This window comes from Procambarus clarkii, chromosome 62 (genome assembly GCF_040958095.1).
Source record: "Procambarus clarkii isolate CNS0578487 chromosome 62, FALCON_Pclarkii_2.0, whole genome shotgun sequence".
Classification (NCBI taxonomy): domain Eukaryota; kingdom Metazoa; phylum Arthropoda; class Malacostraca; order Decapoda; family Cambaridae; genus Procambarus; species Procambarus clarkii.
In genome coordinates this window covers 22,045,544-22,062,610 of record NC_091211.1, presented here as the reverse complement: position 1 = coordinate 22,062,610, position 17,067 = coordinate 22,045,544, and the positions used below count along the sequence as shown (strand labels likewise).

At 48.1% G+C, this 17,067-nt stretch overlaps 1 protein-coding gene across 1 annotated transcript in view; it reads right to left on the bottom strand.

Annotated features, from left to right (window-relative positions):
- The window catches only part of LOC123766499 (methylcytosine dioxygenase TET), a 47,648-nt gene that overhangs the window by 23,039 nt on the left and 7,542 nt on the right, over window positions 1–17,067 (bottom strand). Inside the window, exon 2 of the mRNA XM_045755694.2 lies at window positions 5,879–8,933. Coding sequence (XP_045611650.2) covers window positions 5,879–8,915 — 3,037 coding nt within the window. The 5' untranslated portion in view covers window positions 8,916–8,933. The remainder of the gene's footprint in view (window positions 1–5,878; window positions 8,934–17,067) is intronic.

Below are 17,067 nucleotides of genomic sequence, written 5' to 3'. Positions count from 1 at the left end.
ATATATATATACATATAATTTAAATACGCTGTACGTTAATGCAGTTTTATGAGTACAAATTTGATAGCCTAGTAAAGCATACATTGACACACAAGCCTATTTGATAAAAATCGCGTCTAGAACATTGGTAAAATATGCCTATATATATATACTGTATATATTATATATATATATAATATATATAATATATATATATATATATATATATATATATATATATATATATATATATATATATATATATATATAATTATTAGGTATTCAAGTGTTGTGGCCTCTGTACAGATGGGTGTAACAGCAGTGTGTGTGTGGATACAGGTGTTGGGGCAAATGGAACTAACACACGCAACCAACACCTGTTCACGACGCCTAACATGTGAATAAATATATACGAATAATAACAAAAAAAAAACTTTGCTGTTTATCTTAAAACGTCCCCCATAGCCTGTAAGCGTTTTCGAACACGGCAATACCACGTCATGGTTTCATGCGCGCATGCACAAAATATGTGCAAGGAAATATAGTTTTAATAACGAAGCTTGTAGCAAGAACTTGTCAAGTTCCATTCATACGACAGAATCCCCCATTCCTCCAGCGGCCAACTACCGCCCCCCCCCCACACACACACGTGTGTGTGTGTGTGTGTGTCTGGCCGACCCGAGACCCACCGATCGATACCCGGCCAGTCAACGCGTGGCAGCCTAGGCAGCGTAACACGTGCCGCTCAGCACGCGCCTTCGTCCCGATCCATTCACCAAACCTCACCTTCCGCTTCGGAAATTCACACTAGCGCCACATACTAAACAGCTACACTAGCTCCACTCTAAACACAAACTCCACGTTATAAACAGATACTAACTCTACACACTATACAAAGATTTAAATGCCATTTACATAGCAAATAGGCATTCAGGCGGTCTGTAGTGTGGCATCACAGCAACATTATCAACGAAGACTAAGTTGGCGTCAACGGCTGAGGACGGTGAGGACGGTGGATGTGCACCAGGAGTCGTGGGGCTGTGGAGTAAAATATCGATCGTGGGGAGGTGGTTTGGGAGGTGTTACATGGGGGGGGGGTTAGGTGAAGGGTGTGGGCCCACTAGCGTTTGCTCCACCCCAACACCATATATATATATTCCCTACATATAGCATGGGGGTCACCGCTCCTGTGCCAGGTAAGTCCACTACGGGCTCACCATAGCCCGTGCTACTTGCCCCGCTCCTGTGCCAGGTAAGTCCACTACGGGCTCACCATAGCCCGTGCTACTTGCCCCGCTCCTGTGCCAGGTAAGTCCACTACGGGCTCACCATAGCCCGTGCTACTTTGGGACTTGTTCCGAGTAGCTGGATCTATAACAACAACATAGCATGGGGTTGTATGGAGTCATACGGCCCCTTGCTACTGCATAACATTTAATAGCTAAAAACAGATCTTAAAAATACTTTTAACTGTTCCTTGTAGCTTTAAGACTACCCTGGCACAACCTGGGGGCCACGGGGCCAGATTCACGAAAGCACTTACGAACCTGTACATCTTTTCTCAATCTTTGACGGCTTTGGTTATATTTATTAAACAGTTTACAAGCATGAAAACTTGCCAATCAACTGTTGTTATTGTTATTCACAGCCTCCTGGTGCTTCGGAGCTCATTAACTGTTTAATAATTGTAAACAAAGCCGCCAAAGATCGAGAAAAGATGTACAAGTTTGTAAGTCCTTGCGTAACTACTTCGTGAATCTAACCCCTGGTGTGGTTGAGCCACAGCTGCAATCTTCCTCAGGGGGAGAACACAGTGTTCTCCAGGGGACCCCCCATCTCAGATCAATACAATAACAGCGACCCCCCGCGGCCAGTAAATGAGCAACCCATATTGTCTTCAGTCTCGAAATTATTGTGGAGTTCACAGCGCGTAGAAACCAACACTAACTTCCCCTAAGATAGTGAGCTATAGAAGGCATATTTCGAAATCGATTTGTATACATTTTTGGTTTAGCTGTTGCAAATTCAAAACCCACTTGTTCAAATATAAAAAAAAATATAAAAAAATCAGCGGCCATTGGTAAGTTAAGTTTGCAGACTGTTTACTGTTAACGATTCCCTTCAAGGATTGTGTAGTTACCGCTGCTGCTGCTGGTAAAAAGGAACACGAGGGTGAAAACATCAGCCACAAATATGTTTGATCAGACCACACACTAGAAGGTGAAGGGACGACGACGTTTCGGTCCGTCCTGGACCATTTTCAAGTCGATTGTGAAAATGAAATCGACTTGAGAATGGTCCAGGACGGACCGAAACGTCGTCGTCCTTTCACCTTCTAGTGTGTGGTTTGGTCAAACTACTTCAGCCACGTTATTGTGACTCTTCGCCTGCCACAAATATGGTCTTGGACCACCTGTCTCTCCACGTTTATGTCTGACATTTACTGTCATAGTATTGTAAAGGCAAGATTGCTTTCAACAAGCACACATCCCAAGGAAGCAGCCCGTAGTAGCTGTCTACTAACTCCCAGGTACCTATTTAATGCTAGGTGAACGGAAATTCACCTAGCTTTCATCAGGGTGAAAGAAACTCTGCTCAGTTGTTTCCGCCTCCACTGGGACTCGAACCCGGGCCATTCCGACTATGACCCCAGAGCGCTGCCCACTCTGTTGCGAGGCCCCACGTATGTACGTACGTACGTGTGTGTGTCCGTCCCCGTCCGTCCGTCCGTACCACTCCCCCACTACCTAACACAGGAAGTGCTCACGCCATGAAATCAACACCACTATTCTTGCTTAAACTTCCTTCCGTCTGTGGGTCTGTGCACCTTGTCCCCATTCCTCCTATGTCTGCTGCCCCCCCCCCTTCACCTCTTTATATCTCTTCTTCTGCCTCCTTAGGGGCTTCCCTCATCTGCTGCCCATTCACTCCCACCTTCTTACCCCATTAGCTCGCTACCGCTAATCATGGCTACCCACTCACCCACGGGACTATCCCAGTGGGACTGACCCCAGCTGGCCTAGGTGGCGAAGAGACAGACAATCTGGTAACATTTAAAGCAGTCTTGGCTTCACGTAAGCTCTGTGTATACTCTCGGGGTGGGTCCCTGTCTCAGGTCTGCTTCCAACGTTAATTTCTTTTCTTGAGGTCGCAAAAGTCTGCTTTCGTTAACGTGTTGAACAATGAGTGTTTTGGTGTGTGTGTGTGTGTGTGTGTGTGTGTGTGTGTGTGTGTGTGTGTGTGTGTGTGTGTGTGTGTGTGTGTGTGTGTGTGTGTGTATGTGTGTGTATGTGTGTGTATGTGTGTGTGTGTGTGTGTGTGTGTGTGTACTCACCTATTTGTGCTTGCGGGGGTTGAGCTTTGGCTCTTTGGTCTCGCCTCTCAACTGTCTATCAACTGGTGTACAGGTTCCTGAGCCTACTGGGCTCTATCATATCTACATTTGAAACTGTGTATGGAGTCAGCCTCCACCACATCACTTCCTAATGCATTCCATCTGTTAACTACTGTGTGTGTGTGTGTGTGTGTGTGTGTGTGTGTGTGTGTGTGTGTGTGTGTGTGTGTGTGTGTGTGTGTGTGTGTGTGTGTGTGTGTGAAATATAACATTGGTAGGCACTCAAACACAAATGAAAGTGGGTTTTTAGTGCTGTGACAATAACATAAAACCGTGGAAACAGAAACACGCAAAAAATTCCCGCAAATAATCGCAGATATACAAATAAATTTTAGCGTGGATCGTCGCCATTTTTATGCTAGCGCCAAAGTTCAATGACACGTGTTGTGTAGTATGCAGAATAAAGCTGCTGTTCTCTTACGAGTTTATGCCATATGCGCCGCACTCTACTGTACTGTACTGTACTGTACTGTACTGTACCGCATTATACTGTACTGTAGTGTACTGCACCGCACTGTACTGTACTGTCCCCTGTATGAAATGTATAGCCCTCTACTTCGTAGAAAGCTTTCCATTGGAGACTTTCAGCGCCGTGGAGAGGTAGGGGGGAGGGGGACTTGCTGCATGGGTAACAGCTTCTCCTCCATATCAACCTACTCTGGCTTTGCGCCCTGGAGAGGCCACTTCAGACCGACAACCAGAGCGCAACTCCATAGTCTCCTGAGACTGATGGATGCCTACTACTTTTACGTACGCCCACTGTGTGAAATGTCTGTCTGTCATTTCTATACCGTATCTGGTATTCTGTCGATTGTATGAAATATACATCACTATAATGTATAGCCTACTGTATCTATCATGTATAATACAACTTAGGCTCTATTCAGTAAGACAGCGGTTATGGACCCAATCAGTTTTTTTTTCAGGGATATTCCTGCGCGGGCCCTAAGCCTCTGGCTGGCCCACTAAGTGTTGCTTGTTTCTGTTTTACTTGGGCGGAGTATGAGTATTTATCACTCGTATGGTCGCTTCAGTAAGATTTTGCCATATGTGTTTAACAACTTCTTCTGCTCCCAATCAGTTAATTCCATGCTCAGTAATTCAATGCGTTACTAACCTTAGCCACGATTTCAAGTTGTTAAAGCTAATGTTTATTAGTTCATGATATCAATACCAATGGTAATTAGTCGATTCTAATTCAGAGTATTAATACCAGTGGTAATTCAGTGAAGATACCTGGCGCCAGATTCACGAAGCAGTTACGCAAGTACTTACGAACCTGTACATCTTTCCTCAATCTTTAACGGCTTTGGTTACATTTATTAAACAGTTTACAAGCATGAAAACTTGCCAAATTAACTGTTGTTATTGTTATAAACAGCCTCCTGGTGCTTCAGAGCTCATTAATTGTTTAATAATTATAAACAAAGCCGCCAAAGATTGAGAAAAGATGTACAGGTTCGTAAGTTCTTGCGTAACAGCTTCGTGAATCTGACCCCAGGTCCGGTGGCTTTTGACAAAAGGTGTTAAGAATATTGACTACTAATTCAAGATAGTTCACGAAATATGGCGAGTCTGCTCCTTCCCCTTCTCCATCCCCATTACCTGGATCATACCTAGAGAGGATTTCTAGAGTTGTTATATTCTCCCCCAAGCCCGACCTGGGGCCCCAGGCTCAACTTGTGATAACTTGATCCAACAGGCTGGTGTTGCTTGGAGCGGCCCGCAGGCCTACATATCCACCACAGCCTGGTTGGTCCGGCACTCCTTGGAGGAATAAATCTAGTTTCCTCTTGAAAATGTTCCGGTTTGTTGGTCCGGCACTCCTTGCATTATACCTCCTTGAAGAAAGAACTCAGTCGAGGAACTAGCTTAGAAGCAACAAGCAATGCAAGAGGGGGTAGTGAAGAGGACACTGCAAAATCATGCAAACGAGATGCGTGGGAGAGGGGAAGGTTTAAGATGGCAGGCAAGCTCTATTACTTAATATAATCTACAAGCTATAATACACTCGAGAAAATATATCAAGCATATATTCCCCAGTTCTTGCGAGGCATCGAACCTGGACCAGTTTCTTGTAGTTCAAATGCCATCATAAGTTAAGAGATTGACGTGTGACTTATATATATATAAAGGTCTGAGGGGGGTCAATGCCTAGCAAGAACTTTAGGAGTAATTGCATAATATATATAATATAGAAACTTATATTATGAACCGAAGAAAGAAAAAATACCATAGCAATTTAATAGCATTAGACGACGTCTAGCACAGGTGCGCTAAGAGTTGCTCAATAGAGGCTCAGGGTTGCTCAATAGAGCCTCACGAGGCGCTGCCACTCGCGCGCTCCTTAGCCAGATATCACCTGCTCTTTTACTGGCGGGAAACCCCTATCAGGCGATGGCGATAGATACAGAGGAGAGTGAGAGGCAGAGGAGAGTGAGAGGCACAGGGAGAGGCAGAGGAAAGGGAGAAGCAGCAACGATACGATGGTGTCCGGGTACTCACCAGGCGGGACGACGCAGGAACATCGAGGAACCTCCAGTTCATTCTGCCGAAGACGCAGCTTGCGGGCCTCCTGCTCCTCCGCCAGCCCCGCTGTGGGGCTGGCGGGACAGTCCTGCTGCGTGTCCTCTGGTTTTTCTTCTTGGGGCGGCTTTTCTTCCTGGGGTAGATGCTGTTGTGGTGGTGGTGGTGGCTTGGGTGGTGGTGCTCGCTTGGGGGATGGTTGTTTGGGGGATGGTTGCTGCTTAGGGGATGGTTGTGGCTGGGGTGGTGGTGGTGGCGGTTGCTGGGGTGATGGTGGTTGTTTGGGGGATGGCTGTTGCTGAGGTGGTGGGGGTGGTGGTTGCTGCTGCTGCTGCTGCTGGTGTGGATGTTGATGCAGCTGTTGTCGCTGTTGCTGCTGATGAAGTTGCAGCTGCTGCTGTTGTAGCTGCTGCTGTTGCATCTGTTGTTGGTGTTGTAGCTGCTGTTGGTGGTGCATCATGTGCCGTTGTTGTTGCTGGTGATGTATCAACTGTTGCTGCTGCTGCAACTGATGTTGCAGCTGCTGCTGTTGTTGCATTGACTGCTGCTGCTGCTGCATTGACTGCTGCTGCTGCTGCCGTTGTAGCTGGTGGAACTGATGGTGATGCTGCATTTGCTGTTTGTGCTGATGTTCCTGTAACTGAGGTTTCTGCATGGGCTCTTGATGGTACGGTTTTTGATGGAGATGTTGTTGGCAATGCTGGACATGATGTTGGTGCAGTTGGTGGCTGCTGCTGTGCCTCATCTGTGCAGTCGTGTCGCCCTGCTGAGCACCAGGGTGGTGGTCTGTGCAGCTGCTGTGCTTCCTGACGTGCTGTGCGTTCATCAACTGTGCTGGACCCTGCTGCATAATCTCATGGTGAATACTCGACTGATGGCAACTGACTGCATGCTGAGTTGGAATTTCATGCTGCTGAAACAGACTCTGTTGTGAGGCATGACTTGTCGACGTCGACACCACCACGGGCGACGACGTCGTGTTAGAATTGGATATGGTGGTGGTAGTGTTAGATGTATAATCAGGAACTGATTGCTGAGGCTGGTAGGCAGAGACAGGGGGCCCCGGGGGCCGGATCTGCCCCTCATTTGGTGCTGAGGGCAGCCGCGGTGGGTGCGGCCCCGCGGGGGTGGGCGGCCGGAGTGACTGGGTGCTGGCTCCAGTCACACTAGCACACGCAGGCCGTGACATGCACGGTCCTGCCCCCCTGACCCTGCCAAACCGAAAATCCTGGTGGTTTTGACTGGAGTCCGGACTGTCGGGGAAGTCGTAAACAGACAACTTCCAGCCGGGGTCCTGCCGGCCCACTAGACTAGGCTTGTGGTCCAGCTGCTCCGCTGTTGGCTTCTGGTTCTGTTGGTCTAATGTTAGATGAGGGACCAGTCCATCTCTCAGTGGCAGTTGATGCATCTGGTCCAGTTGCTGCTGTTGGTCCAGCTGGGCCAGTGATGGCTTTTGGTCCAGCTGGTCCAATGGCGGCTTTTGGTTTAGCTGCTCAAGTGATGGCTTTTGGTCTAGCTCGTCTACCGGTGGATTAGGATCCGGGCGATCCGGCGGTTTGGGCGCTATACTGCTTGACGGATCAGCCAGTTCCTTCTTGATTTCAATATCAGTTTTAAGCTCGCATTCACTTTCCATTTCAAACTCTTCCTTAACTTCCTCCTTAATTTTAACTATATTTTCATTTTTAATTTCAGTAGTGTGAGTACTGGGGAACGTGGTCCCCTGCAGCGGCGCCCCAGAGAGCTGGGGTGAGTGACTGCTGCTGCTGGTAGTGGTAGTAGTGGTGGTAGTGGTGGTGGTAGTGGCGTGGGTCGTCGCCGCCTCCACGCCGCCCTTCACATCAGTACTGTTAGCGTGGACTACAGAGCCCGGGCCAGACTCTGTAGTCCTATAGGCTAAAAAATTCTGGGCCATTTTGAGGGATTCGTGCATGTGTGAGGGCTCGACGTTGGCCACGCTGGTGACAGCGGCCACGTGGCCGGAGAAGTGCACCTCCCCAAGGGGCGGAGAGTCCACACTCCCGCCGGGGTAGCTGCCCCCTTGCCGGGACATTATCATGTTTTTAAGTCGACTCTGCACGCTGACGGAGCCGTGCGGGCTGCCCTGAGGCACTCCCGCGCCCCCCTCCAAGGCTTGACCCGAGTACCCGCCCGCAGTCACTCTAGAGCCGAGTAAACTCTGCGTGGGGGGAGGCGGCGGGTACCCAGGCTTCTCGTTTGGGTGCTCGGAAGCGTGGGGGGTGTGGGGGGCGTGGGGTGACGGTAGCGTCGTCATAGTGAAGCCCCCCGTCACCGGCGACGCCTCGGGGGCTGACACGGCAGGAGAAGGCATCGGAGATTTGAACATGCCACCTTGTTGCTGCTGCTGCTGTTGCTGTTGCTGTTGCTGCTGTTGCTGCTGCTGTTGTTGCTGCTGCTGTTGCTGCTGTTGCTGTTGTTGTTGCTGCTGCTGTTGCTGCTGCTGTTGGTGGAAGTCGTTAGATCCTGGGAAGCGGTGGTGATGGGGAGATGAACCCCCCACTACCCCGTTTCCCTGATTTTGGCTGAGGAAACCATTGGGCGGGCCATTACTGAAGGCGGGGACGGAACTCTGCGGTGTCTGCGGGGAGAAGTGCCCCTGCGGAACATAGCCGCCGTTACCGTTGTCGCCTCCCGCGTTGAACTGCCCGTTGAACTGGTTGTTGTACTGGGACACGCTCGGGGTGGGTGGCGCAGGCGCACCACTAGGCCCACCGGGGAAGTTGAACATGGGTTGCCGGGGCTCGAACTGATTAAACTGGTGTGGTGGGGGCGGGGGCGGTGGGTGACCCATAGGCGGGTGCCCAAGGGCAGGAGGATGGAAGGGTGGCGGCCATTGGCCCTGCGGCGCCTCGCCTCCCCATACGGCGTTGGGGAAGCGCTCCCGCATGTGGGGGAATGGGGGTATCTCTGGGGGAGGAAGGGCCGGCTGTTCCCCCATCCCTGGCCCTGGGAAGAAGGGCATCATGGCGCCCATCCCTGACTGTCGACGCTCCATCTTCTCGCCGCGAGGAGTCTGCAACAACAGAGAAAAGAAAAGTGTCAAAACAAGTATCAAAGCGTTCAATTATACCATATTCAATAAGAACATTACATTCATTTCTTTATTATGCACCCCATACCCATCCGGTGGGCGGTGGTCATGACATCTAGTGAGTGGATTGGTCAACATCATGACACGTTTGGTGTCGTAAATGAATTACCCGCGTGCTATGTGCATGTAAGGGGGCGCACGCGCGCATGTGAGCACGGGGGCGCACGTGCATGTGAAAGGGGGGAAGGGGGAGGGGAAGGGCCCCACGGCGCGTGCGGCCTGACACAAAGCGTGTGTGGGTGTTACCGTGTGGGTTAGGGGTGGCTGTGGGTCAGCTGACTTGACAGATGAAGGGTCAAGCCAGGCTCGTTAGGTTAAGTGCTCCGCCGGGTACCTGGAACAAAGACGCCCTTCATCCTCTACAGCGTCGGCATCTTCATCGCCAGCCACTGTTTGTAAACAACATCGTGAAGGGGGCCTCGAGTAGCTCTTGATAATTAGCCACATTGAGGTCGGCTTATGGTTATGTCCCCGTGCCATGTGCTCTTTTGTTTACAAACAAGAACACGTGGGGGTGCTTTTAATATTGGCAACGAATAAACGCCTCTAAGACCGTGTATCTTAAAAGCGAGTTGAGCGTACAGTCGTTCCCCCTACTTCCCTCCCCTCAAAGAGAAAGGGAAAGGGGGATCTCCCCCTTACACCCTAGGGGAAGGTGTGGGGGAGGATACGGGCTAATACCATCTTTCGGAACTCTTGGCAAGAGGGCTGCCCTTAAATGTCAATTCTTCCTTCCTCCCCTAATTCAACAGGTGATGGAAGGGGAGGCGGGGAGGGGAGCCTCTTTCACACCACTTGCACCCTTGAACACTCTCACCATAAGGTATGCACCAGAAATCCTAATCCCCCCTTGGCGCATACGAATGATAACACTCTTGACCTTGACGTGTCTATGGCGACAATATGGCTACCCTCCCCCCCCCCCTTTGCTTCCGCCCTCTCTCTCTCTCCCTCTCTCTTCTCTTCTTATCCCTACTTCTCCCCTATTAGGTCAGTGCCCTCCCCCACCCTTCGGCAAATGCCTCCACATCCTTCCTCTCTTTCCCCTTTCAAGGACGCTCAAGGCCGGAGGTTGGGGGAAGGGGAAGGCCACACAGGGCGACGAGGGGTCGAGGGACGGGCCAGGGGTCGAGGGATGGCTCAGAGCAGTAATAGCACTATTCCCACCACCCGTTTCCTCACCTCTGCTCAGGGGGAGGAGCAGGCTTTCCTCAACAGGTGGGTGGGTGGGGGTGTTTACCTAGTTGTGCTTGGAGGGGTTGAGCTCTGGCTCTTTGGCCCCGCCTCTCAACTATCAATCAACTGGTGTACAGATTCCTGGGCCTATTGTGTGTGTGTGTGTGTGTGTGTACTCACCTATTTGTGCTTGCGGGGGTTGAGCTTTGGCTCTTTGGTCCCACCTCTCAACTGTCAATCAACTGGTGTACAGATTCCTGTGTGTGTGTGTGTGTGTGTGTGTGTGTGTGTGTGTGTGTGTGTGTGTGTGTGTGTGTGTGTGTGTGTGTGTGTGTTTTCTAGAGGATTGATAGCTAGAGCACAACTCAAGACTAATCAAAGGATAAACATAGCGCCTACACATACCAACACTACTCGACGACTTTAAGGTAATACCATTCAGGGCAAAGCACGAAAGTCTAACAACCCATTTACCACCGTCGCTACCCATGAAACTGTGGAGATTCAAGCTGCATATCATTTATTTACATAGTATTTACGCTCAGCTTTAGCCAATAACCTCTTAGATTATTAACTGTGGGTGGCCGCGTGTGTTGTATGATAAGGCGACAAGCTGATAATCCCTGGGTGATGGTCGTCCGGGCCAAGGTTGTCTGAAGAATATAAGGGAGAATCGAACCCTGGGTGGCAAGTAGGTGTGGTTAACCGCGTAATTACTGGAGGATTAGCGGCAGGTTAAGTGTACATTTCAGTTACGAGGTCCTCAGTGTTACTTGGTGGTGTATGTAGAGGGCTGAATCATTCTGTTTCTGTGAAGCCTGTGATATGGAGCCTTGGGACCAGATTCACGAAAGCAGTTGCGCAAGCACTTACGAACCTGTACGTCTTTTCTCAATCTTTGGCGGCTTTGTTTACAATTATTAAATAGTTAATGCGCTCCAAAGCACCAGGAGGCTGTTTATAACAATAACAAGTTGAATGGGAAGTTTTCATGCTTGTAAACTGTTTAATAAATGTAACCAAAGCCGTCAAAGAATAAGGAAATATGTACACGTTCGTAAGTGCTTACGTAAGTGCTTTCGTGAATCTGGCCCTTGGTTGTGTAATGATGTTCTCGTATATTTCAGTGTTTTGACATCTTCAACGCCATCTATAGATCCATTGGTAGCATGTTGCTCTGTCATCCCAGGTTGAGCACTGCCGGGTCTGTCCAGTAACATTGGGCGTGACCATCTCGACAAGATGGTAAGTATGTTTGGCCTGTGTTAACTACCAGTAACTACCAAACTACTCTCCTCGACTTTCCTCCGCCCTGTTCCAACTCATACCCTCACAGCCTTCCTTCGGACATCTGTAGACGCAGACGATGAGTCCCAAAACCGTGGCTGAAGATATGATCATCAAACTACACATCAGAAAATGAAAAGACAACGACGTTTCAGTCCGTCCTGGACCATTCCCTGGAAACACAAACCGAAACTATTTCTATTTTCCGCTTGTTACAACTTGTAATAAAAGTTGTTACATCTTGGCTTAACGTGTTTATGACGTATTAGAACGTTGTTACAACTTGCTATATTGGTTGTTATAACTGGTTAGGTGTTAAAACTTGCTCGAACGTTGTACCAACGTCGTAGTTTCGGTGTGTGTTTGGCGGGTTTGTCATGATGCCCATCACTTGATGATAGTTCAGGCCGGACCAAAATGTTGTCGTATCTCCATTTTCTGTGAGGGGGGGGGTCATCCCATCGGCAGATGTTTATAACACTGCTGCCCCCATATAATGTGCGGTGCCCAATATTCTCGCCGCCTTTATTAGGGGCAAAACCTCACAGCTCCTCCCCCCCCCCCCACCCCCCTCACAGTTTATCAACCTCTCATTATGGAGTCACGAATGGGTATGATGGGTATTGGTTGAGGGGAAATTAGTGTGTTGGGAGCGGGCAGGAAGTAGCCGTCGTGTAGGGAAATTGAAGAATGGGGAGCAGTGTGTGTCTGGCGGAGGAGTAACTCTAGCAAAAGGAGCGCTGTCAAAAATTATTATTATTATTATTATTTTTTGTTCGTAAACGCTCCATATTTTAACTGCATTCGAGCAATAGGCTACCTAGTCCGAGGCGTGCATGTGGTAAGGCACCCTGCAGTGTGGCTTTTCTACAGTCGAGAAGAGCCTTGGAGAATGTAATTTGGGAGATTTTATAATATGATTTTATAAAATTAGAGTTTCCAGGTTCACTATATAGCCCCCAAGGTGCGTAGAGTTATTGGAATACTGACTGTTCTTTGAGAGTTGGAGGGGATCTAAACATTCCCTCTAATGCGTTATGCGTGGTTTCCTCCGAGGCTATGGATTCCCCTTCTTCCAGCTAGAGGTGTTATATATATATATATATAATATATATATAATATATATATATATAATATATATATAATATATATATAATATATATATAATATATATATAATATATATATATAATATATATATAATATATATATATATAATATATATATAATATATATATAATATATATATAATATATATATAATATATATATATATAATATATATATATATATATAAACACCTCTAGCTGGAAGAAGGGGAATCCATAGCCTCGGAGGAAACCACGCATAACGCATTAGAGGGAATGTTTAGATCCCCTCCAACTCTCAAAGAACAGTCAGTATTCCAATAACTCTACGCACATTGGGGGCTATATAGTGAACCTGGAAACTCTAATTATATGTTAATAAACCATTTAAAAATATAGGTATGTATGTGTGTGTGTGTGTGTGTGTGTGTGTGTGTGTGTGTGTGTGTGTGTGTGTGTGTGTGTGTATCACGGAGAAATTAACGTAAGTTGTTTTTCTTCTCACACATAGTGCCTGCTCCTCCTCTTGCGACACTCCAAGATGAAACTTATGTCAGCTGGCATTGATAAGATAACATTGGCCAGTAGCTACCACCACCACCACACACAGCTACCAGACCCCCAGCGTTGTTGTGTGTGTGTGTCTAAGATTACTGTAGTGGGAAAATAGAATGAACTAAAGGAGGCAGGATGCAGAAGCAAACCACATTCTTAAAGTTAAAAGCAGATATGACAAGGATATAAATAGCTCAGGAGGCAATGCATTATAGACAACCGGCGAATGGAAAAGCGGGATCCAAGAGCTCATGCTCGATTCTGCAGGCACAAATACGTGAACACACACACACACACACACACACGTACGCGTACCCATACAAAACCGTAAACCAACCCTCCCAAAAAATTGAAAAAAAAAATGGATGCAAGTTTTTTTTGTTAACCGTTCACCGGGTAGAAGATCACTATGAAAGACTATTAGGGTAACATTTGGTCCCACAAAAGATACTGTTCGACCTCCCCCCAATTCTTACCTGCCCCATATTCCTCTCTCTCTCTCTCTCATCCTAAGACTCCAAGTCCAGCCCGTTCTCCTAACCTACCAGAGAACCCAAAACGGGACAGTACGTCACTTTCGCCAGCCGCTTCCATTTTCAAGTACGCCAATTTTTGGCCTTATGTACGAGCCTTATGGCCTTATACGAGCGAAATGCGACGTTCTTTGTAAGAGGACAGGTTGGCAAATCACCTTGCCGCAGCATCTGCTCGTAGGTAGGTAGGTAGGTAGGTAGGTAGGTACATAGGTAGGTGGGTGGGTAGGTAGGCAGGTCCACAGCACGGCGCAGCCTCCCTCACCCCTAAGCACAGCAACACCCACCAACACAAGAAACCAACAAGATTAGAGACTCAATTACGAGGACAAAGCTACGACAGGTTAAGAGAACGCCATACTACTACCACCCTAGAAGGGAAGGAGGAAAAGAGAGGGAGGGACATGGTACCACTTTCACGAAACGGGACCTTCACCACACAGCATACCACGATACCTTCAGCCATCATTGCCCACGGGATGGGTATGGGATGCGTAATAAATGAATAATAATGAATGGTCAGCATGTAACTATGGAAATTTCAGAATGAACGGTACCTCCATACCTCTCTAACAGTCAACGGTACCTCCATCACCCATCTAACAACCAACGGTACCTCCATCACCCTCTAACAAACAACAGTACCTCCATAACCTCTCTAACAACCAACGGTACCTCCATCACCTCTCTAACAAACAACGGTACCTCCATCACCCGTCTAACAACCAACGGTACCTCCATCACCCTCTAACAAACAACGGTACCTCCATAACCTCTCTAACAACCAACGGTACCTCCATCACCCTCTAACAAACAACGGTACCTCCATAACCCGTCTAACAACCAACGGTACCTCCATCACCCTCTAACAAACAACGGTACCTCCACAGCACGGTACCACCTCTACCCAAGCGCGCCTGGAGTGGGTTCTGGGAGCTCTTCTGCTCTCCAAGCTCGGCCCGAAGCCAGACTCGACTAGTAATAATGTGGTCCTAGTACCATCTCTGGACACAACAGAAGCGTTATCAAATCTTCCCATACGTTAGGCTGCGAGCAGCCGCGTCCAACAACCTGGTAGATCAGTCCAGCAACCAGGAGGCCTGGTCGACGACCGGGCCGCGGGGACGCTAAGCCCAGGAAGCACCTCAAGGTAAGGTACCATCTCTACGAAACAAGATACCATTCGAATTGGCCAACAAAATTATTAAAACAAAAATTATCTTTAATTTTACAGAAAGTACAAAACACCAGAGGCACGCTGTAACAAGACGAACCAGTGATACTGAATTCTATAGTGACAAACAACGGTTCATTATAAACTCCCGGAGAACTGACAGAAACTGTGGCAACACTTTCCTCATTTACAGGTCATGGAAGCTTTTCATTTTAACCTTAGCGACCGTAAGTGTAATTTTATTGCCTGGTAACCGCCATCGAATCAGAAGATGTGCTCGAATTCAACTTGCCAATGTACCAAATGTGCCAAATTGACGGTGTACACGAACGTTCCAATGTACTCAAATTAGCAAGTTTATCTAATTCTGGTAGAGCACTCTTCCTGTGTAGGAAAGACCCGGGTGGGGTGGGGGGGGAATAGGTGAGAGGGAGATAGACGGAGGGGAGGGGATAGACGGGGGGGGGTGGAGGATAGACAGGGGGGGGGGGGATAAGCAGCAGCGGTGGTTGTGGTAACAATGTATCCCAGGTGAGGGAACAAGGAGAGCGGAGGCTGGTACCTGAGACCATTCTAAACCACCAATATGACAGGTAAGATCCAACCTTGTCACAAGAGGTACGTGGGAGCAGGGAGGAGGTACGTGGGAGCAGGGAGGAGGTACGTGGGAGCAGGGAGGAGGTACGTGGGAGCAGGGAGGAGGTACGTGGGAGCAGGGAGGAGGTACGTGGGAGCAAGGAGGAGGTACGTGGGAGCAGGGAGGAGGTACGTGGGAGCAGGGAGGAGGTACGTGGGAGCAGGGAGGAGGTACATGGGAGGAGACCACCAGTGTCAACAGAACGGTACCTTCATAACCCCTAAACAGCCACGGTACGACAACATGGGCCCGCCTGGCTACTTTCCTCTTAAAGTTACTAATAAAAATAACAATTTTTATTTAATATAACTGATTCATAATATATACACTAAGGAATTAAGCGGGAAATTAACCCAAAAAACAAATTAGCCGAAGGAAATCGAGTAAGAGTATAGGTATATACTATATTGTTAAGTCTCTTCTGCACTGCAGCAGATGTGTGTGTGTGTGTACGCAAATGAGTTACACTTAACCTCAAACCTACACTTAACCTCAAACCTATGAAAGAGGTAGAAGACGCATAGTTGGCTACATACACAAGCTGCAGCAGCCAGCCAGTGTTTGTTAAGTGTGGGGAGACAGAGACAGAGACAGAGAGAGAGAGAGAGAGAGAGAGAGAGAGAGAGAGAGAGAGAGAGAGAGAGAGAGAGAGAGAGAGAGAGAGAGAGAGAGAGAGAGAGAGAGAGAGAGAGAGAGAGAGAGAGAGAGAGAGAGAGACAGGGGGTAGAGAAAGGTGAGGGAGTCCACACCGGGATGTCTGGTAGCTATGGGAGGGAGAGCGGGTTGGGGGGAAGGATATCAGGGAGGGAGCAGGAGGAGGGGGGAAAGGATGGAATGAAGGTAGAGTAGGGGAGGGAGAGTGGCGTCCTCGCCGCCCGCTCCCCACAGTCGCCGAGTAGGTCATGGGAGATCGCTATCCATGTTAACCTACCGCCATTTTTGACAAACATTTCATCATCACCATACTAACCTATTCACTTATTTACCATAGTGTAATGGCATACAAGCGTAAGTCAAGCTTTCCCTTAAGAACGAAGAGTACATAGCAGGAGAAATATTGATATATTAAATATGCTTATATGGGAACCCCCGCCAGGAGAAATCTAGACAAGGGGGAGGGATTGGGGGGCCAGCAAGCCTAGCCTCTACTTCCGTCTGGTATTATATGAGTTTAGTGGACCATATTGGCCTGGCTTCTTGCACACTGATGCCATAGCTTCCTAAACTGCAACTTTCTTCTAACACCACCACCCTAAGTTTCCCTCCACTATTACACGACACATTCCACCCACACCAAGGCAACAACACCATTTCAAATTAATTTTGGAATCGAAACACGTGATGATATGTCCACTAAAATGTAAATTGTCACAATGCTGCTGCCGATCAGAATGAACTTCCGAATGAAAATACAGAATGAAAGATGTATTTAATATAGATTTAAAGTTAAATCTATAAAGTTAAAAAGAGTTTTCGGAAATGACTAAAGGATTTTAGTGACACTGTGAATAGCCTCAACCTAACTGGCCAGGAGGCCTACCACCACAGAGTAGGCAGGTATAGTGTAATTTAGAGCAATATACAGATTACTGGAAGAGCAACAAACAT